The sequence below is a fragment of the Sorex fumeus genome, unplaced genomic scaffold, assembly GCF_029834395.1.
Source record: "Sorex fumeus unplaced genomic scaffold, SorFum_2.1 ptg000115l, whole genome shotgun sequence".
In the NCBI taxonomy this organism is placed as follows: domain Eukaryota; kingdom Metazoa; phylum Chordata; class Mammalia; order Eulipotyphla; family Soricidae; genus Sorex; species Sorex fumeus.
The window spans coordinates 18693780-18717681 of NW_026606172.1; the positions used below are offsets into that span (position 1 = coordinate 18693780).

The 23902-nt window shown below is 36.3% G+C and overlaps 1 protein-coding gene across 3 annotated transcripts in view; it reads left to right on the plus strand.

Annotated features, from left to right (window-relative positions):
* USP25 (ubiquitin specific peptidase 25) overlaps positions 1 to 23902 on the plus strand; it is a 174018-nt gene that overhangs the window by 19665 nt on the left and 130451 nt on the right. For all 3 annotated transcript variants that reach the window (XM_056135433.1, XM_056135434.1, XM_056135435.1), the window contains exons 2-3: positions 7492 to 7569; positions 12592 to 12736. In XM_056135433.1, the coding sequence (XP_055991408.1) occupies positions 7492 to 7569; positions 12592 to 12736 (223 nt within the window). The remainder of the gene's footprint in view (positions 1 to 7491; positions 7570 to 12591; positions 12737 to 23902) is intronic.

Consider the following 23902-nt stretch of genomic DNA (forward strand, 5'->3'; position numbering starts at 1 on the left):
TGCTTTTCCCAGCTTTTGCCGCATCTGCCAGCACTGCTGCTCTTCTCTCTTTGAGGACTTCCTTGATCGTTTCTCTGCACTGCTTTGCGAGCTCCAGTGCTCGGAAGTTCACTTGTGGTTGACTGAGGCTTTGCGCCAAGCCACGTTGGCAAATGAGCTCAAGAGTTTTTGAAGATTGGCGTCTTTGTGGCTATCTCTCTCTCGGTGTTCCTTGCACAGTCATGGAAGTGCTGAATCAGTTGATCGTATTCCTCATCCATGTTGTCAACGACGGTATCTTCCCATGTTGCTGCAATAGTGCCAGAGAGCTCCCAGTTGGTGGTCATTCTGGGAGTTCTCTTCTTAAACTTTGCAGCCCTTTCTCCCCACTCCGCATAGTAGAATTTTGTACGGAGGATACGGTGGTCTGATCCCGTTTGGAATTTTGGGACAACAGCGACATTGGTCAGGCAAAGCTGTCGATTGAATATGATGTGGTCAATTTTGTTGTGGAACAGTCCACCAGAAGACTCCCTTGTCCAACATTTAGATTAGGCCTTCTGGAACTGTGATTTACCATGGATGGTCTTGGTCGACATGATGAACTCAGATAGTCTCTCACCCTGTTTGTTCCATTTTAGGCCATGGGTCCCAAAGTGGAGTTCTTCTGCTGATCTTTTCAGTTCTATCTTGGCATGAAAATCACTGACAGTGATCTTGTAGAAGGTGTCGTGTTCTTTATAGAATTTCTCTAGCTCCATGTAGAACTTCTCAATTTCTCCTTCATCATAATTGGATATTGGTGCATAGACAGCAGAGATAGAAACTGTTGGCAGTGAGCCACACCTATTCAAGTATAATCATACTATTCGGGTTGTTAGGCATTTGAATGAATCAATGTTTATGGCCAAGTTTGTGTTGACAAGGACACTGACACCACTGACACCTGTTTTGTCACATGTTCCAAGGAACAATTCTTCTCCAGTGTCAAAAATGGCATGATGTAGTTGATGCCTTCTTGTCTCATTCAGACCAGATGTCATAATGATCTTTTGCGCTTGCACCATCAGGTCCTCAATGGATGCATTCGATGTCATCATACATGCATTGAAAGTACAGTCATTTTTGTCCTTCTTTGTTTTGGCAGCCTAGTTCAGGTTTGAGATTTTATCAGCCTCTCCTTCCTCATCCTTCCTCATGCCATATTGGTGGCTCTTTCAGTGTCAGGGGAATGAGACCCATTGTATTTACTATTTTGGCATATCAAATATGCCACGGATAGCTTGCCAGGTTCTGCCGTGAGGGCAGAACACTCTCGGTAGCTTGCCAGGCTCTCCGAGAGGGATATAGGGTTTTAGGGTGGCCTCTAATCACCCTTGCAGGTGTTCCCATGGTTCAAACCATATTTGAACCCTATCGAATATGGTGCGTTAGTCTTGGAAGATGGGTATTAAGTATCTTATGATGTGTCGCACAGCCGCAGAGTTGGAAAGCATCCTGGAGCGTGGCAGCGACTGGGTAGTAGAGGTAGTGGAGGTAGTGGATGTTTGCCTATGAGGTATTTATCTGGTACCGGTAGGGTGGGTCTTCTGTGTGTAATCCCTGGGTCACTGAGGTTGTTGGAAGCAGACAGGGCAGGGTAGGATGGGGCTTCTGGGTTTAATCCTTTGGTCGCAAGGGATTTGATAACAAATTGAGAAAATGTTAGACAGGTCATAGGTCTTTCATTTTGAAAAATTGTTTCATTCCTGTCTTGGTAAACTTTTGAGACCTCAGCTCTTAAATGAGAGTTAAGTCTTAGAGTATATATAATAGGTGTGTGTGTGTGTGTGTGTGTGTGTGTGTGTGTGTTTGTATGCATGCTTGGGTACATTAAATGAGATTATATACTGGAAGCATTTAAAATCTAACATGCACCAAGAAGATAGTCAATGCTTATCATTTGGGTCAAAACCAGTGATCTCAGTTTTTGTATATCTAAGAAGCTATACTCATGTTAAATGTTACATGTTTGTTGATGCATATTTTAAAAGATCCAACACTGGGAATGATCAAGTGAGGAGGGAAAGAACTTTTGCAAAATCCACTGATCCATATATGTCAGCTGCCGGAGATGAGGCAAAGTAGAACTCATGTCTTGCATGCGTGGGCCCTGAGCCCTGGCACTGAAAGAAAACTCCCCAATTATCATAGTGAATTACTAATGTCTCCTCCCTAGAGTGCATAGTGTACTGTATTTTTGTCATTATAGGCACATCATATCTTTGGTCAGTAAAAATAACATTGAGGAAGAATTCTGAATGCCTATAGATTGCCTTGGGCTGAATACTTATTATCTTTTGTGGTATAATATAGGAGTCAGAGACTACAGATGGAAGAAAGAAACAAAGAACAAAGGAGGAAACTTTATAGATATCACTTCTCTGCCGTATATTTAAAACTTTTTCATGATACAACTTTGAACTCTTCTGTTTATTTTTTTGGTTAATTTAGCTAAGGACATTCTTGTACCATTTCTCCATCCCACTAAGTTGTCTCCCCCCACCTCAATCCTTTTTAATGCCACATTATTTCATTTTCAAACAAAATTAGTGAGATTATCAATCATGTTAGAAAAATGCCTGAATTGAAAGAGAGGGATAGATATAGAAAGATTGCATTCATCTGGGGAATATAAAGTAACAAAATGGGAGACGAACACCCAAGAATAGCCAAGATAAGTACCAGGAGGTTCACTCCATGGCTTGGAGGCCAGCCGCACATGCTGGGGGAGAAGGCAGCTCAGATAGAGAGGGAAGCACCAAGTAAAGGATGTTGGGAGGATCTTCCCAGGATGAGAGATGCATGCTGAAAGTAGACTATAGACTGAACATGATTGTCACTCAATGCCTCTTTTGCAAACCACAGCACCCAAAAGGAGAGAGAGAACAAAAGGGAATGCCCTGCCACAGAGGCAGGGTTGAATGGAGGGTGGGGGTGGGGGGTGGGAGGGATGCTGGGAGCATTGGAGGTGGGGAATGGGCACTGGTGGAGGGATGGCTACTCAATAATTGTATAACTAAAACCCAAGCACAAAATTTTTTTAAAAATTTTTTTCCCTTTATTTTATTTTATTTTTTTTTACAGTTGTAGATTTACAATTTTTTGTGCTTTGGTTTCAATTATACAATGATCAGATACCCATCCCTCCACCAGTGCCCATTTTCCACCACCATGGATAATATCCCTCCCACCCCCATCCCCCCATCCCCCCTGTCTCTGTGGCAGGGCAATCCCCTGTGTTCTCTCTCTCCTTTTGGGTGTTGTGGTCTGCAAAAGAGGCATTGAGTGGCAAACATGTTCAGTCCATAGTCTACTTTCGACATGCATCTCCCCTCCTGGGAGGATCAAGCACAAAAATTTTTAAGTCTACAACTGTACCTCATGGTGTTTCACTAATAAAAATTAAAAAAAAAGAAAAATGCCTGAATTGCTTTTTCTAAGATATGCAATATCTTTACATGAAAAAACAGCTAAAGACTAAACAGTTGCAACATAATCTCGACTCTGTTGACTCACTTTACTCAGTTTTCCTATTGTATTCAGTTATCTGTGGCCATAACAATTAGAGCTGTCCTAAAGTTAGTGTGATGATAAACTCTTTTCATTCTGTTCACAGATTTGCAGGTTGGCTGGGTAGTTTGGCTAGGTAGCTCTTTTCAATATGTGCCTTCTGAGACAAGTGACTACCTAGATTTTGTGTTTTGTTTTGTTGCGGAGCTATGCCTAGTGGTGTTTGGGGCTTACCCTGGCTCTATGATTAAGTATCAGACCAGGTGGGGCTCGGGACCATGTGATGCGGAGGATTGAACTCAGGTCAGCTACATGCCAGGCAAGTATCTTACTTGCTATGCCTGGATCATGTTCTTAAAGATGTAGAAACTCAAGAGGACATGCCCAGGTATGCAAGCACACATTTAAGATACATTAACATGTTGGCTGGAGCGATAGCACAGCGGTAGGGCGTTTGCCTTACAAGCGGCCAACATGGCCGACCCGAGTTCAATTCCTCCGCCCCTCTCGGAGAGCCCGGCAAGCTACCGAGAGTATTCGATATGCCAGACACAGTAACAACAAAGTCTCCAATGGAGACGTTACTGGGCCCGCTCGAGCAAATTGACGATCAATGGGAGGGCCTTTACCTTTTACCTTACCTAACATGTTGTCAGATATGTTGACTAATAGACCGTTAATCAAAGTGTGTCACCTGATCAAACCCATCAATAATACAGTAAGGAAAAGTCTTTAGTGTGGAGAAGTTAAACGTGGGCAAGTCTGTAGACCCATAGATCTAAAGAATAATTGGAGATTTAACACCAGCTCTGTAATCTTTTCTAGACTTTATACTATTTTTGCATTTTACCTTGAGTGGAATGTATATTATTTTGTTTTCTTCAGTAATTTTGATTTATTATGATTTTATAGAGATAGTCTATTAGATTATACAATCATTTCGTTTGCACAGCTCAAATTGTGCTTTTGGAATCAACCACGTTAAAATAATTCAGATCCCTTTGGTTTAACCAAACACCCTCTTACCACATTATTTTCTGGGAGTAGAACCTGGATAGTAAAAACTTATTCTATAATTCTTAGCCATTGAAAATTGGAATCTTTCATAATTATTCCACAGAAATACATTTGTATTATTGCCATTTCCCCAACATTATAAATAATAACTAGTATTATCTACATAAATGATTCATTTCTTTGGAATACTTAGTAGTTTTCTACTTGAATCATGACATTAGCAGTTAAGGATACTAATAGTTGTTTAAGGACAAGCTTTACATTTTTAATAGTATTTTTTGTTCACTGAGATAAGACATTTGTTTTGGAAATAAAATGCTGTATAATTTTTATGTTTTATCATTTTGTAATACAGGGATTTGCACAATTTAGTTACAGTTCCTTTGATGGATATTAGTAATATTATACGTTAATGTAGACAAGTTGACAGTTTAATGAAGTGTTTATTTTTCAATATTTCAGCAATGTAAATTGGGCAGTATGCTTCTTATTTAACTTTCAATTCTTTAAGAGTTGTATATTTTTAAATAATCTTGATTATTATCTCAGATCCTTAAGAATTTTATGGAAATGAAAATATATTGATGGTATAGCTGACTGCTAATGCACATCTAGTGTACATTCTTACTTTTAGAACTCCAGTGTCATTTTTAGAACAGCTCTTTGCCTGGCTAAAAAGTATTTCCCAGACAAATTTGTAGCCTAGAAGGCCATGGGACTTAATTCTACCTAGTGAACTTTTGTTAAATGAAAGTTACTAGTTTGGGCTTATGGAAGAAGTAAAATAATTTGGCAGATAACATCTATTTATAATATAAAGGTAGCAGGAGAAGCATGGTATATGACATGGAGTGATGACAAACATTGATGAATATCACACATAGAACAGATAGTAGAACAGATGGAGCTCATGCCTTTACCATGCTATGTGTCCTGATAAGATCCAGTCTGCTCACTGTCTTCTTCAGTGGGAAACATACATAGATATGTTGAAGCTACTACCTAGTTGTGATTCTTGCTACATGGAGCTGTGTATATATACATGTGCAATTGCCCGGCAAGCTACCGAGAGTATTCGATATGCCAGACACAGTAACAACAAAGTCTCCAATGGAGACGTTACTGGGCCCGATCGAGCAAAAGATATATAACTAGGTTATCTTAATTCTTGTTTTTAAAGTTTTTTCTGTTTTTTGTTTCTAATTTACTTACATAAAATTTCAAGCATGTTTTGAAATGAATATATTTCAAGCAATCTGCAACCATTTTTCTGTGGAAGTAACTTCAAATTTAAAGTTGCAAGATTAGAACAAAAAACTTCCATAACTTTTATTTTTTTCTAAGCTGTTTGAGAGTAAGTTGCCAATCTTGTGTCCTTTTACCTCTTAATGTATTTAAAGATATATTTCCTAAGAAAGACAATATTTACCTAACTGCAGAACATTCATCACACCCAGTTTGTTAAGCAGTTCATGTATATATTTCTTCAGTTGTCCCAGTAATATCCATTTCAGTGTTTAGTATGAGATATTATCTGGCATCTGTATTCCATTTACTTGCATGCCAGTTTGGCACTCATAACTGAAAACTCATTCTCTTATCTTTTTTTGATGTAGACAATTAAAAACTACTAAAAATTATTTTGTAAAATGGCCCTCTGTTTGGATTTCTTTGATGCTTCCTCCAGATTAAATTCAGATTCTGCAGTTTGTAGAAATAACAGATGGCATTGTCTTTCTAGTTCATACCTTATCAAGATACACATATTTTTATTGCACCCATTGTTAGTACTTTGAACTTGGATCTTTGTTGGATTAGGTGGTATCAGTCCGCTTTCTTCACTGTACACTTATTCTTTATCCCTTTATAATTTGTATGAAGAAAGTATGGAAATGTGTGTAACTATCTTAATATTCAATAAACCTTTACCCAACATTTTGGTCATTGATATTTTTTGCCTGAATTATTATTGAGATAAATAAGATGACTTTTGGCACACTCTGCTTCATATTTTTGCGATAAAAAAATTATTAAGCGTCTTTTTTTCATGGTGTTGCTTATAATTTTGGGGAACTTGTTTTAAGAAAAAAAATAGACGTAGGGAAGATTGTGAATATTTTTTATTTTTTGTTTTTTTGGTTTTTGGATCACTTTTGAGCAAATGCTGGATCTGTTGGTCTATCTCTCCAACCTCCAAAATAAACAATTTTAATTATGGAAGTTTAGGATTTGATAGTCTCTTAACCCTCTACTTTTTTTTTCTCTCCACTAGGCTAGAGATCAATAGAACACAAATGTTTCTGAATGAAATAGTGTCAAAGAATTGTGTAAGGAATTTTTTTAAACAAATATTGGATGATGGCATGATCCTTTTTTTTTTTCAAAACATTTTTAGCATCCTCCCTACTCCCCACCCATAATGTGTCATATGCCTGCCTGGTGCATGGCCTGCCAAAAAGTATGTCTCTTAAATATCCCAGGCATGTGACTGCTGACTGATCCCAGGGATGGAGCGATTACTAGAGTTGCCTGGATTTTAGTTAGTGGTCCTGTCCTGTAGTTAGTCTAGTGGACACATGTTTTCATTAGTTCTTCTGTGGTTTAGCTATCAATCAGATTACTCTTTGTTACTGTTTTGGAAGTCGTAAATAAGACATTGGAAAATGGACCAGAAATTGATCATTCTCAGTAAGTCTTCTGAAGAATAATGTACAAGTTCCTTTTGGGGAACCTGAGGATTGAATAAAAATAAAGGCTCTCCCACAGTGTAGTCCATTTCCCTTTAAAAAAAAAAAGAAAGAAATTTCTTTACCACTTCAAATACTGTTTCTTTTTTTTCTTAAATCTTTTTTTTTTTAAACCCAATGATCATTTGTTTACTTTTTAGTCCTTGTGTATATTGAGATTTAAGAGTGTAATGATTTTTTACCCCCTTCTTTCTAGCACCAGCAGACATTTCTGAATCAACTAAGAGAAATCACTGGGATTAATGATACTCAAATTCTGCAACAAGCCTTGAAGGTATGGTCTGTTTTGTGATGTCTAGTTCATCCTAGAGCATCCTCTGTATATACTGCCTACCATATTTGAAAGTTGAAATTTTTCAGTTTACAGTGTTGTTCGTGGAAGCAGAAGAAATAACTTGTATAAACTAAGCCTTTCTTTTCCTATTTTCTGTTCCTGACATTTACTATCTCTTTAAATTGCCCCTTCCCTTCCCTGCTGTTCCTGTGATGACCTGGGGTCACATGTGGCATTGGTGCTCACTAGGGCTTGCCGTGGTGCTCACACATGTGCTCACTAGGAGTCATACTCATTGCTGTTGGCCTTGCACATTGTTTATTTTTGGTGCTTGCCATGGTTGCACATTTTAGTGGTGGTGCTCACGCACATTGGTTTGTGGATTGATCACAAACTCTGTTGTGCCAGGGTCGCAGATAGCTCTTCCCACGCCCAGTGCATGTGGGGGATACCTGCAATCACGGACACAATCTCCTGATTGCAGGGCAGGTCTCTTTTTGCCTCTATGTCATGCCCCAGACTCCCCAGAGTGTCTTTCATAGCATAGTGTCTTACAGTTTTGTGCATGTTTTCTGCAGTTTATATTCAGCGATATCTTGGAGTGGCAGTTAACCTCTCCCTTTATGAAACTCGTGAAACGGGATGTGAATCTGAATTCTCATGATAGGTTTTGCTTCAGAGCCGTGATTTTAGAATTGGGTCAGAGGGCAAAGTGGTGTAGATAAAAGAGGGTAGGAATAGGAGGGAGAGTAGAAAATTAATACCAAGGTGAAAATCTTAAATACTTTTTCCCTCTCAAGGAGGTATATAAATTAGCTAATATTCAATTCGTTATATACCTTAAGAACATTCACATCGGACTGTTTAATAATTAGTATATGCAACAAATAAAACGCATCATTTTGATTGTATCTTAATGATGTATCCTCATTTCCACACAGAGGCACCCAGATGAGTCAGATCACCTGGATATGCACATTGAAAAACATAAGGTGAATTTAAGATGTTCAAGAAAGACAACTACATTATAAGGTTGTTCATGGATTGCTCTTGAAAGGCTAACAGCAGTATAAAGCATTTTTGCCACTACAAAAATAAACACAACTTTGATCATTTGAAACTTGCACCATGAAAGAACTTTTATTAAGTGATTTTTGAGTCTGGTTAAAAGTCTTGCATTATTTTTGGAATTAATTTACTTTGAGATAGTTTTAATGATCACCATCATCATAATTAGCACTTAATAAGTATAGTATCAGGTACTTTTAACTTATTCTATGATAGTTGTGCAATTAGTATTAGTTTTCTATTTCCTTTTTAAAAAAATTGTTGTGGGGGCTATTTATGAAGGTACTGGAGGTTGGTGGGGTGTGCAGTGTGGGGATTGAACCCAGAACCTTGCATAGATGAGCTATGTCTCATTTACTTGAGCCACATCTATTGCCCTTTTTCTTCTTTTTTGGGGGAGGTTTCCCTGGGGGTTCCATATTTGACTATTCTCAGAGATCACTGGTGGTGGTGGTGCTTGCCAAGTATCAAGTGGGATCAGCCACATGCGAAGCAAGTGCCTTACCCTCTATACTATCTTTCAGGCCCTCTTCTATCTACTTTTTTTTTTAAGTGAAAAACAACATGTAAAGCGACTTGCTCAAAAGTACACTTATATTGAGGTGCTGGGAATTGAACACAAGGAACTTGATTCCCAAGCACATTCTGAATTTTTGCTTGTACTGGAAGTTTTTACTTTTTTGCTTCAGCTTCTTTCCTCTTTCAGAAAACGCGAAAGTAGTAGTTTGGAGCATTTATATAAGGTTTATGAAGCCACCAAAAATATTTATAGAGCAAATCAAATGGCCACATCTTAATTTTTATGATTTATGATACTTTAGGTTATTCAGTATTTCTTTTTCATTCTGGTAAATTTGATGATATCATTCCATGTCTCTCTTTGGGAGGGTTTTCTACACAAGCTCCGGGGAGCCTGATACAGCGCTCAGAGACCCCCGGCAGTACTTGGCCTGGTGCAGCCCTAGCCCAACAGTGGGAGGCCATGTACTACTGGAAATTGAATCTGGGGTCTCTGCATGTGAAGCATGCATGCTCCCCAGCCCTTGGCACTGTCATTCTAGTCCGTTTAACATCATCTCTTTTCCCATTGTAGACCTCTGAGTATCATAATGATCTATGTCCATTACTTTTTTAAAACAAATCTGGGAAACTCACTTTGTATATTTTCAAGCTCAGAAATATAATGGAATGTGTTTAAAAACTACAAATAATTAAATTAATTTGGATCTCCACTTTTACTTTGAAGTAAAATATTTAACCATATATATATATATTTCAAAAAGTTTGTTTCAGTTATCAGTACCTTAGGAATTGACACATTGTTGGGGTTTGAGACAGATCGTTTCAACTGTAATAATTGTCTAGTATTCTATGTTTAATAATGAGTTGACTCAGTTGTAAGAGTCTTCTGATAGGAAGTTTACTGGGGGGAGAAAACCAGTGTCTTTGGTTGATACAAAGGACTCTTGTAAACATACTTTTTGACCTCCAAAGTAAGTGACCTTTAATTTATGTGTATCCATGTTGTATTTGATAATTATATAAAATAGCATGTAAAAGGCACTTAATGTATTTTTTGTTTGTTTTGTTTAGTTTTTGGGCCACACCTGATTCTCAGGGGTTACTCCTGACTTTGTGCTCAGGTATTATTCCTGTCAGGCTTGGGAAATCTTATGGGGTGCCTGGGATTGAACCCAGGTTGGCGGTGTGCAAGGCAAGCACCCTACCCACTGTAGAATCTCTCCAGCTCCAACTTAATATTTTTTTGGTCTATAATAGTTTTGGACTCAGTGGTAATAATAAGTCAATAATATTTTGGCTCAGTAAATGTTAGTGATTGATATTGCTAATAATGTTATGTAATTAAATTTTTACAAATATAAAATGTATTTTGTACTTGCATTGTGGATAAGTAATTAAAGAACCTTAAAATGATTGTGACAGATAGCAAAGTTTAAAGCAGTGATACATTTTCAGATTGAACATTTTGCTGTCCTCACCAGCTATTTGCTTTGGAACTGGGTTAGGTTGGGTTTTTAATTCTTCTAGTTGCTTCAACATCAAATGTTGACGTTATCGTGCTCTTTCTCTTTCAATTGCCCCCACAGCTTAAAAAATTAGATTCTTAGCTTCTGCCCTTTGTGCTCTGCTCAGCTTCGCTCCTCTCCCCTCCTGTTCTCCCCCCTCCCCCCATCCATGCTACCCCCTCCTCCTGCCTCTTTTCCTTTCTTTTCTTTCTTTTCCACATCCCGAGTGCTTTGGCATTATTCCTGGCTCTTCTCTCTGGGATCACTCTTGGTGGTACATGAGGGACCATATGGGATGCCAGGGATTGAACCCGGGTCAGCTGTGTGCAAGGCAAGCGCCCTATCTGCTATTCTGTCACTCTGGCCCCTGCTCTTTAATTTTTACAGTCTGTGTCCAACAAGCAACCAGAGTGTTCTTAAAAAAACTGCCAGTCTCACTACATCATTTCTTCCAAAATCCTCCTCAGTTTTCCTAAAAATCTCTCGACACATATGGAGTCTGATACAGTGCAGACGTTTTTAGGACCTCCAGAGTCTATATGTTTTGAGCTTCTCCAAGGAAGATAAACCCATTAGTAATATTGGACTTCCTCTTTTGTTTCATTAAGTTATCAAGAACTAGTATTTTATTTATTACTGGAGAATAGAGAATAACTGGGTAAATCTCTTATTTTTATGCTTGCTCTTTCTTTCTTTTCTTTCTTTTTTTTTTTTTTTTTTTTTTTGCTTTTTGTGTCATACCCAGTAATGCTCAGCAATGCTCTGGCTCTGCACTCAGGAATTACTCCTGGCAGTGTTCGGGGGACAATATGGGATGTGGGGGATCGAACCCGGGTTGGCCACATGCAAGGCAAACGCCCTACCCGCTGTGCTGTTGCTCCGGCTCCTATGCTTGCTCTTTCAAAATTCTTAAGTTTTCCAGCATTTGGTACCTTTAAATTAATTTGTGTATAATTCTTATGGGAACTATATATAATTTAATATTTAAATAGGGTAGAATTACTGACTTATTGAGTTTTCTGTCTAGGAGTTCTATATGTCTCTTTATACATTCAAGATTCAAAATATTTTGTTTAAGATTTCCTCCTTAATAGTTCCCCCCAAAATTCTGACAATTTGGGGGCTGGAGCGATAGCACAGCGGGTAGGGCGTTTGCCTTGCACGCAGCCAACATGGCCGACACAGGTTCGATTCCCAGCATCCCATATGGTCCCCCAAGCACCGCCAGGAGCAATTCCTGAGTGCATGAGCCAGGAGTAACCCCTGAGCATCGCCGGGTGTGAACCAAAATGCAAAAAAAAAAAAAAATTCTGACAATTTTCTTGCTAAAAGTTTGCCTTTAGTTATGTAATCAGTATATATTATAAGCAATATCTTTTAATAATGTCTTTGCAGGAGTATCATTGATTTTGTCCTCTCAGATCACAAATTCTAGGGAACATTTTTAGTTTAAAACATGTTTTCAGGTGCCGGAGTGATAGTACAGGGATTAAGGCCTTGCACGCAGTGGACCCAGGTTTGATCCCTTACATTCCATGTGGTTCCCTGACCCTGCCAGGAATGACCCCTGAGCACTGGTGGGTGTCACCCCAAAACAAAACAAAAGACCCCCCACCCCCTTCTCCAACCCAAATAATAAAAAAAAATCTGTTTCGAGAAGTATGTTTCTGATTCTCTTTTGTATCGACTTGTATAGTCTTGTATATGAAAGTAATGGGAAACTAAGAAATTATAAATTGCCATAATCTATTATTAAACATTTCAATTAATAGAAAAAAGGAATTATCATCGATCAAGTATACTTTGTTTATAATTACTCTAAGATTCAATTTCATAAAAGTGCTAGTTGTTATAAAGTTACATTCATAATGTGCAGCTGTAGAGTTATTTCGAAAATAAGTTGATATCCCATTCTTTATATTTTAAGGATAGCAATGGAAACTTGGAATTAGCTGTGGCTTTCCTTACTGCGAAAAATGCCAAGACCCCTCAGCAGGAGGAGACAACTTACTATCAAACAGCACTTCCTGGCAATGATAGATACATCAGTGTGGGAAGCCAAGCAGACACAAGTAAGCTGATGTGTTTTTCCTGAGGATTTTGATTAGATTGTATGACAGTTTTTTTGGAATACATTAACTTAATATGTTAATTTGTTCAATTAATAATTTTGTTTAAATATATGAAATTTTATTTAATTGATCGATTTTGTATATAATAATTTTGTTGAAAACAAAAAATAATTACTATGTTAAAGTGAAGTTGTATGGAGACTATGTTTCTATTAAGAGCGTTGTATATACTTTTCTGGTTTAGGAGATTTTAGTTTTTCCAGTTAACTTAAATTGTTTACATCTTTTCAGAGAACATTTTATGAAATGCTCATTGATTTGAAATATGTAACAGTTACATATGCCATTCATAAAAGAAACAATATCTAGAATTTTAAATGGATACAATCATTTGTTTTATGGATTTCAAATAGTAGTAGAGGCCTCAATATTACTTTTGATGATATGGTGTTACTGTGATTGATTGACTTGCCATTAAGCAGAATTCCCCTTTTTCCCCTCCCTGAAAATAAGAATTATGGGAACGCATTAATTATCATGTAATGAATTCGTTCTTCCCCTTAAAAGTAAAAAAAAAATACAACACACATATACACAGGCATGTATACATATGGAAACATTTACATATGACTAATTTTTAAAAAAAATTTATGAATACTGTATACTTACATAGCACTGATTTTATAATTAGATTCAGTTACTGTTGTATTTCCTTATGATCTAATAGCTGCTATATAAATGTAGGTATTTTTATGCATTGTGGGTTTGAGATATTTGATTACTAATTTGTATTTGAAAACTTCTGGTTTTCTTTATAAATCTCCTCAAAGTGAGAGACAGAAAGAGCCCATTCAGTTAATGGGCATTAACATTTTACATTGTTTAATGTTTGTTGGAACATATTTAATTTTTTTAGGGTAATCCTAAACATTTTTCTTTTGAAAAAGATCCTGTTTTATCCTAGACTGAAGTTGGTAGTTGAAGAAGTTTATATGTACAAAATAGAATCAGTTGCTTATGTCCCAAGTTTCAGACAAACTGTAACATGAACCCAGTGTACATCTCTTAGTTCACTTTTTACTATTTTCTTGCTCTCATACTATGATAATATAGAATGACCTGAAGTTTTTATCCACTGGGAGCTATTTTATTTTTCTGCCTTTGCACTTGCTTTTTTTAATATTCAGAGTTCTTTCTAGGTCCCCCCCGCCATCTTAATTTCTTACAGTTTTTTTAAACTTAGTTTAGAATGTTACTTGCACTAAAATATTTTCTGTAGCCTTCAGTTTGGGTGATGCTACTGTCGTTCTAGTCTGTCATAATGTCCTCAAAAAAGTGGCCAATTATTTTCAATAATATGTGCAAAAAGTCATTTTGAAGCCAGTGAAAGTATTTTCATGGTTCCACATGAAATAAGGTTAAAAGTCTGTTGCAAAAAGTAGTAAAAAAGAGAAGTGGTAAAAATAGAGGAAGAACTAGTATATGAAAATAACTTCTCAAGTTCAAGGTTTAGAGATGGGAGGATGACAAAATTAGGTAGCAAAGGGAAGATTTTGACTCTAGGCTACTGATGAAAGTTAATGGAATAAAAATTTGATTAAACATAGTTTAGTATTGTTGAAAGATAAAAAGGTTTTAGAATGATAGTTGTGAACTCTAAATATAAGTGGTAAACTTAGTAATACGAGATCACATATAGGTATTATATAGGAAAAAGTAAAGGTTATTAAAACGGTCATAAAAAGATATCTTACTTGCTGTGTGGTAGTGACGAATAGTACTTAAGTGAAATGTTAACACTCTCGACGTTTCATTGGGGAATAATGAAAATGTAGACAAAGTGAGACTTCAATAGGAATTCTTAGGGAGAAATCAATTTGATTTCAGAAGACTTCTGTTCCGTTTGATGATGATTAAATGAATTTTTGTGCTCACTCCTGTGTCTGTGTGTAGTTCTAGAAAAATATTCTCTACAATGTTTTTTACTGGTTGTAAGAAGTGGTAGAGAAATGGAGTTTCTGGTTTCATTCTGAGAGTTATATAGAGTGAATGACTTGTGGCTGTAGTTACTTTATGTATAATATGTGCTGTCTAATCATTGTGCTTATTGGGATAGTTTTTCCATAAAGTTGGTTTAGCATGAAGAAAAAATACAGAAATTTAAAGTGTTTTTTGCATTATAATAATATCAGGTTGAAAAAAACAGTTAATGAGATCATTCTATTTACTAAATCCGTACCATGTTTTATAAATTTCTAAGGGATAAAACTAATCTTTAGGAAATAGTCTGACACAATATATTGGAGCTTAATAGTGTTAAAATAGTTCATGGTTTAAATGGAGAAAGTAAGGAGATGTACATTCAACGACATTTAAAGCATTAGTATCAATAAATGACTATGCTGAGAAGAAATGCGTATTGCTTTTTGGAAGGAGTGATGAAAATGTGGAAGGAAGTGATAGAAACTAAAATAGAACTCTATTGAAAGAAACTGCATTAAGTGCTGAAGGAATGTGGAGTAGTGGAATGATTAGCCTGAGTACATTTTCTAGAACTTGTTCTGGATCCTAGAAATCCTTTGACCATTTTCTTAGTGTAAAGTCTGTTATAACCAAGGCCAAAACATAACAAAAGCCAGTTTAGTTTGCTAAGGGTGCTTTCTCTTGGTTGGTACTGCTGACAGCACATCTGTATTAATAAAGATATTTAATACTAAAATTGTGCTTATTCGTTGCTATCAGCTGAAATATAACTCCTTGCATCTGAGTTTACTTTATTTTGTTTACTTAGTTTTGGTTTTGGGGCCAGACCCACCAGTGATCAGGGCTTATTCTTGTCTCTCTGCTCTGGGGCCACTCCAAACTCTGGAAGATTATATAGTGGCCAGGATTGAGCTATATTGGTGACTTGTAAGGCAAGCACCTGCTCTAGCCCCATGGGTTTCTTTTAGAAAGAATAAAATACAATTATTTGTTAACACAAAAAGTTAGTTTTTAAATGATACCTCATAAAAGTCACATTTGGGACTTGTGGAAAATTTTTCATTTATGCATCTAATATTAAGAAGGTAAGATAATTATGTCCTTTGAAGACCACTTATTTGTGAACCTATGTTTAACAGTGAGTTAGTTACATTTTCATCAGTAGCTAAGTGTACCAATGCTAGACCTTTTTAGTATATTGTACCTTTTGTGCCTTTAATTTTTAATAGAAAATAGAAAGCATTTCAAGGAAAACTTGTATTATGTATTAGGAGGCATACCTCATATCTGTATATATAGCTTTGGTAACATTCCATACTATAATACTTTTGAATTCTGAGAAAAATAAAGCCCAAATTACTTGCAGTATTATTAGTAAGGCTTCCAGGTACTTTTTTTTTTTTAATTGCCAGATCTCCTGTCCAGATTGGATGTTGTGCATTGTCAGGTGAATGCCTCCCACCTTCAGCCTAAAAAAAGAAGTAAAGCTCTATTAGAGTTTTAGAGACAAAAATAAAATTCAGTGCAAACAGAGGTTAGAACAATACAAAATTTGTTGTGGGTATCATAAGTGAAGTTGTATTTCATAGTTTAGGAAGAGAGTCTGCAAAGTTTTCATGCCAACTCTGGTTACATAGCTTGACAAGCATGCTTACAATGATATGACTGTTTAACCAATAGGAAAGTGCGTAGTGATATTCTTCCTTTCATGACCATTCAATTGTTTTGAACTTTTTTAAAACAGGAAAAAAACAGTACTTGTCCACAAGAACGAGATGTACTACCATTGAGCAATCAAAGTATGGAACAAAAGATAAGAGGGATTTGGGTAGGTAATTTTAATACAGAAAGTAATGCCACAGAATGACTTTAAGTTTTGGAGAAATTAATATAACACAAGAAGAGTGATAAAAATTAGATTTTCCACAAAATTATAAAGTATCTTTTTGTCCAAAGGTACTTAAATTATTTAGAAAGGATTGCATAGAAAGTGAGAAAAATATAGAGATTCTGTCCTGGAACTCTGATCTTAGTTATACAGCTTTGTCAGAGTAAAAGTAATTTAAACCACAATGATAAATAGATCCACCTCCACTGTTTTTCTTCCTGCTTAGAATAAATCACTAGGTTACATAACAGAGGATTTTATTAATTGATCACTGATATTTTCCAATTCTCTAAATCATTAAACAAGTATATTTTAACGTATGATTAATTATAAGTAATGGTTAAGCTTAAAAAAGAGAGACTGTAATGGTGAAAGTTACTTGTAATTTAAGGAATCAAATTAGGCTTACCCCCTAAAGAATGACATGTAATGTCATGAATTTTTCTAACTTTAGAGTTAAAGCCATGGACCATTACAACATATGTTGACTAATACTGACTGTTAGCTTTAATTTTTTTTCCACAATGTAAGTTGGAAAATAGTAAAGTAAATAACAAAACTTAGGAATGGCTTATTTGCTATTCACTTATCACTTTTCTTGTGAATGCTATTACATAAATTTAGCAGCTATTATTAACAATGATTCCTTCCATTTAGAACTGAACTGTTCAATATAGTTGTCAGAATGTCAACTTAAATTTAAGTGAATTAATTAAAAAAAAATCCAAGCATGTACATGTACTGAACACATTTTAAAGGCTTAATAATAGTTACATTAATGAGGAATACTTTATTGGGAGGTGTAAATAATAGTACATATACATCATAGTAATTTTAATTGGATAATACTGTTTTAGAGAATCTGAATTTAGTAGGGTGAAGAGTAGAAAAGTAGGAACAGGGCCAGGGAGGTAGCTCAAAGGCCTAAGTACTTACTTGCATGATGGAGGCTGGGATTTAGTTCCCAGTAATGAAGCAGGAGGTCAAGAGCACTCTAAGTCCAAAAGTTTAAAAAAAAACAGACAAAAGAACAACAATGGAAGAAAGTAGAAATACCTTAAATGAGTTGCCTGAGGTCAAGGGAAAAATGGGAGAATGGGGTGAGAAATACAATTTGTATTGCTTATGTTTTCTTGCTTTTAACTAAATTTTTAAAAAACACAGAATGATCTAATAATCCCATTTCTTAGTAGAAAGAAGTTTGACTAGCTAGAGCATGTTTTAAAATGATTCAAAAATATCTAACTCTTCCATAATTTCGATAATTTTTATTTAACTTTTTTTTACCATTTTCATTGCAGTAATATAATTTACAATACTGCCAGTTATACTCTTGATGCCTGCATCATTCCAAATGCATGCCCATCACCTCACTGCTGCCTTCCTTCTGTCATTGTCCCAAGGTGCTCGCCCCTCTCCCCCTTCATCCCTCAAGTAAGCTCTGGAGACAAAATCTCTAGTTCTGATGACTTTCACTATTCGTTATTCCCTTCTTGTGCTTTTTAGAAAATTTATTGAGCCAATGCTGCATCAGGCTCATTTTCAAGTCATTAGGAAAGTATGGAGAGAGAGTCTTGTTCTACCTAATTGGCAGACAGAAAACAATGGCAGGTAGTCAGTTCCTGCAGAACCTTAGAGCAGGTTACAGGCACATAGGGTGACTCAGATGCAGTAGAGCAGCAGGGGGTGCCTTTTGTGTGAGGGCACTTTAATACCGATAGAGATACACATCTGTAGATAGTTGAGTGCAGTGAGGGTGTGAACTCAGGAGAACTGTCTGAGCACAGAGCATCCCTTTCTGGGGCCTTAGATTTACTTCCATAGATTTACCTGAGGGCAAGAGGAGTTGGATTTTCATTTTAAAGCTCCAGCTAAAGCATCACTATGTGCATATTTGACCTTCTTCCTTATTACAGGTATCTCTGTTTCTGGTGACTTTTTGGCGGGGGAGGGCTGGGATGTAATGCTTCCTAATCCACATTTAGCTTGTCTTTCTCTGAGTTTTGGTATGTGTACTCTTTCCTTCTTCCAAATTCTTCGTTTCTTCAACATCCTAACTGCATTTCTGTAAGCCCTTTAATACTTCAACTCCTAAGGCCTTAAACAAAGCTTTTCCTATCAATATCACTTCTTGAATAGAAATCTTTTCTTATGAAAAATATAAACTTGACATATGTGACAGAAACACAATTAGCTTACCATTAATTGTGCACATAAAACAATGGAAGCCTTTTGCTTCTAAGATAGAAATGTTTTTGTTTATTAATTTTAGTGTAACAAGACCATTGGGCTTTTTGTACCAATTTGGAAGCCCCATATAATTTAGTGAACTCTTTTCATGGGAATATGATTTACATATAAACAGTAAATGCATTTGAAGACTAGCAGTGATATATTGATCACTGCCTATAAATTTTTTCTTTTAGTTTTTATTGAAATTTTGTGAATAAAAGTTTCCATATGCCCAGACCCAGATTTCTTTGCTACCAAAATTAGTATTTCATTCATATTTTTTTTTGTGTGTGTGTGTGTGAGCTACACTTACAGAGATTTCATGTTTGAGTTTCAGTCATACAATCATCAACCCATCCCTCCACCAGTATACATTTTTCACCACCAATGTCCCCAGTATCCCTCCCCCCTCAATCTTGTCCCACCCCTACCCCTGCCTCTGTGGCAGACAATTTCCTTCTTACTCTACTTATGGGCTTTATGATTTGCAATACAGATGATGAGACGCCATCATGTTTGGTTCTTTACCTACTTTCAGCACACACCACCCATCCCGAGCGATCCCTCTAACCATCATTGACTTAGTGATCCCTTTTCTATCCCAGCTGCCTTTTCCCCCAGCTCATACGGCAGTAAGAGCGTAGCTTTATTACAACCATGGAACAGTCTTCCTCGCCCTTGTCTCTACTGTCCTGGGGTATTAGTCTCATATTATGATATTTTATATTCCACAAGTGAGTGCAGTCCTTTTATGTCTGTCCCTCTTTCTGACTCATTTCACTTAGCACGATACTCTCCATGATCATCCACTGATAAGCAAATTTCATGACTTCATCTTTCCTAACAGCTGCATAGTATTCCATTGTGTAGAAGTACCAAAATTTCTTTAACCAGTCATCTGTTCTTAAGCACTCAGGTTGTTTCCAGATTCTGGCTATTGTGGACAGTGCTGCAATGAATATACAAGGTGTAGATGTCGTTTCTCTTCACTGCCTACGTTTTAGCATTGGTAGATAAATACCTGTTGGTATTTGTCTTATTCAAATAATAATTTTTTGAAAGTAAAAGTTTTTCTTAGGTTAAGTATAATGCTTTAACATACATATGTCTGAATTTAAATTAGGGCATTCTTGAGATTTAGAGATCACTACATACAGACGTTTGTGATGTCTGATTTTCTACAGTAGATTTCAACTAAACCTAAGAGTGCTTGTGCCCTTGAATTGTGGTTGCATGAATAGTAAGTGGAAGGTTGGCTAAAACAGAAGTTCGAGCTCCCAAGGTCCTCCTTTGTCATTGATGCAAAAGTATTTATTGTGTTATGGATTTAGATGGAATTTCTGCAGAGGCTAAATTTTTGTAAATGACTTTAACTAATAGAAATTGCTATGGCCGGTTATTCTGTTTCTTTTTGACTCTGAGCATATAGGAAAATTAGGGACCAGAAACATGATAACAGTGGGTAAGATACGTGCATGTGGCAGACATGTGGTTCAATCCCTGGTACCCCATAGTCCTGCAAGCACTGCCAGGAGTGATCATGAGACCAGAGTCCGGGGTAATCACCCCTCCAAAAAAAACCTCTAAAAATATAGAGGGTTAGTTTTCATTGTGAAATTGCTAGTTCATTGCTTGTTTAATGGAAATTTTTCCTCTAGCTCTAGAACAAAATATCATTTAACCGTTTTAATGAATTATTCATTTTATTTTCTTAATATCTTAAAATCACATGAATCTGGTATTTGATTAGATTTTAAGTCTTTATTTGTGATTGTGTTGTATTGTTTTTAAAATATCCCCTGGAAAGAAGAAACTTTATGAAGCAATGGGAATATTATGGAGGAAATTATTTAAATTATTTAAATTATAGTCAGACTACAAATAAAATATATTGTTCTCCTCATTGCTTAAAGGAAAAATGTTCATTTTAATTAAAGGTAATGTCTGGGTCTCAGTCAGACAGGGTCTCAGTCTAGCGTTTAATAAGACTACTGTTGTTTCTTCTTTTGCTCGCACTGATAGTATATTCCTGACAAGAAGTATACTCAAATAGTAATTTTTTTTAAAAGTAAAGGTTTTTAGGTTGAGTGTAATGCTTTTCCACCTATGACCTGTGGTGGACATGCTGCTGTTTAGTTCAGTTCTTATTCTGTCAGGAGTTTTAGCATTGATTTTTTTATTTTAGGTTAAGAACTCAGTTCTATAATACTGTCCCCAGTTAAAATTCCAGTTGAAGGTAGGTTTCCAGGTTACCCATACTTCTGTTTCTGTGAACTTTTTGTTGGGTTCCCATAGCCCTCCCTCAAATTAGGTAATTTGCTAAAATGTCTCAGAGAATCCAAAAAACACTTATGTTCATTGAAACAATTTCTAATATAAAAAAGGGATATGATAAAGTATGCAGATTAGTAGCCTGATGAAGAAATATAAAAGACAAATTCTGCCAGGGTTCCAAATGTGTAGGGACTTTTTCTCAGAACTTTGGGGTGAACTATTCTATCAATATGTAGATACGTTTACAAATTAGAAAGAGTTCTGACCCCTGCACTTTAATAGAAACTTTATTAAGAAGTATGATTATTATAGATTTTTTTGAAAGATGAGAGGTGGGACTCAAAGTTCTAATATAGTCTTTCTGGTGTTAACTCGTCCTGAAGCTATCCAGGTGCCTACCTAGAGCCAGTTCAGTGGAAATATAGATGTTTTTACTCTGGACATCTTACCTAATTAGGAATGTTGGGTCAGGAACTGTAAAAACCAAATATGAGGACAAAAGGTGCTCTTGCTTATCTTAGTCCTGGGATAGACTCCTTTCCCATGAATGGTTTTTATAGCATTGACACTTTGGTAAAACAGATTTCCTTCTAAGTATTTGGAAATGCTTACATTCCAAAGCAAACTGAAATTGTTAATATTACTGATTTCTTTAGAAATTTCAGGTTTTGATATTATAAGGCCTTAATGGTAGAAGCAAGTTTTCTAAAATTCTTTTCTTGTTTGAAAATTTTATATTACTCATCAGTAACAAATACTTTCATTTGTTCTTTTTCAAATAACAGGTTCATGTTGTTTTTGAACAAATATCTGCCAGATATTCAAGTTCTCAGTAAGCATAATTGATAGTTTGGCAGTTGTTCTTTCAAGTAAAGTTCAGTGAAACAAAATCAGTTAATTCAGCTTGCAAGTTAAGCATTGTGTGAGTTATTTCCTTTAGCAACAGTGAACTTTGAATATTCAACCGAAGCATTTTGCAGGTTTATTATTTTTCCAAAAGGAGTGAGAAGATCTTGTAATGTTTGAGGTTTATAAAATTGAATTTTCTCTTTTCATCAAGGAGAAAGAAAGCACTTTAGAGTCGTGAATGTGTATAACTCGGAGTAATAAGTTGAATTTGCTTGCACAGCTTCTGTTGCTTTGTGCTAACGTGCAGTGGCCTTGTGCACTGTTTGTCAGTGTGCAAATGGGATCTCAGAAGGAAAGGCAAAGAACACCTTGTTCTTACTTGAAATGTTTTTGTTTAAGAAATCCCTGTTCCTCATGGCTTCCTAGGGTTGCTCATTACACTTGGAGGAAAGGAGAAGACGGCTGAATTTAATAGAAGCCTAAAAATTGAAGCCAGTTTACCATTTTTATTTATATGGTGTTATATCTCATTTCTTTCAACTTCAGCATTCTAATTTATAAAACAGATTTAAAGGGGCCAAAGTGATAATAAAATAAGTAGGGGGACTGAAGTGATAGTACAGTGGGTAGGGCGTTTGCCTTGCATGCGGCCGACCCAGGTTCGATTCCCAGCATCCCATATGGTTCCCCAAGCAACTCCAGGAGTAACTGCTGAGTGTATAATTCCTTAGTGTATGAGCCAGGAGTAACCGGTGTGCATTGCCGGGTGTGACCCAAAAAGCAAAAAAATAAAATAAAGCAAGTAGGGTGCTTGGTTTGTATGCGACTGACCTAGGTTCAATCACTGATACCCCAAGTAGTCCCCTGAGCCATGTCAGAAGTGATCTTTGAGCACAGAGCCAGGAGTAAGTCATGAGCACCACTGATATGGCTTCAGAAATCACAAAACAAATTAAAAAATAAAAGAAAGAAAAACAACAAAAACAAAAGACAGGAAAAACATTCTTGCATCATTTTTCTTGTTTCTTAATAGTTAGTTAAAGTAGTTAAATTATGAAAAAACTAAAATTATGAAAAATGAATTGCTTGCTGATATTTCTAAATGATTTTCTGCCCTATTTGGTTTGATGTCCTTATTATGAAAGATTAAGCACTATAGATAATTTCAAAGAAGAAATTAGTATACAGGGTCATGTTCTTAAAAAAAAGAAATCATTGGAAGAACCAGGAGAGGGATCTTTAACAGCATGTTGAAGTGACTACCAGATTTTTGCTGGACTGGTCAGCTCTGGGAAGCTATTTCCTCCACCACAAACAAGAAGGTAGTGAAGCAGGAGGCTGCCTCCGGAACTGCTGGGTTCAAGAGTGGATTTCTCTAGCTATAACCTGGGTCAGGTTCTGGGAACTGTCACAAAGCTGTGCCTAGGTATTGGTATTCAGACTAGTTACTACTTCTACTCTATGGTGACATTCCTGAAGCTGGAAATTGGGAGAATGAAAAGTTAGTATTTCAAACAACTCATTACTATTCTTGTTTCACCTTGACAGAACCAAATGGCAGGTTAATGGTTTTCCTTTCTTGACTCCTTGCAGATCCTATGTTAGTGTGCATCCATCCAGTTGTTGCAATCAAACTTTTTTACAGAGACTTAATTGCAGTAAAGCAGGGAAACAAGCTAGCTTGTTTGAGTTTTTCTAGCTTTGTTGAACAGCATACAGGGGACTGAGAGAATGGAGTCTGAGGACTTATTGATACACCCAAACCTATTTTTCTGCTTCTTTGTGATTTTTCAAATTATTTCATTTATTTCTCTTAGTTTCTAGTCATTACTTAATGACCAAGTAATTTCATTTTTATTGAGCCATTTTATGCCCCTTTAATCTTAGATTCTTCAGCAGTATTTAAGCTGAACTTGATGACTATACCCAGGTGGCATGCC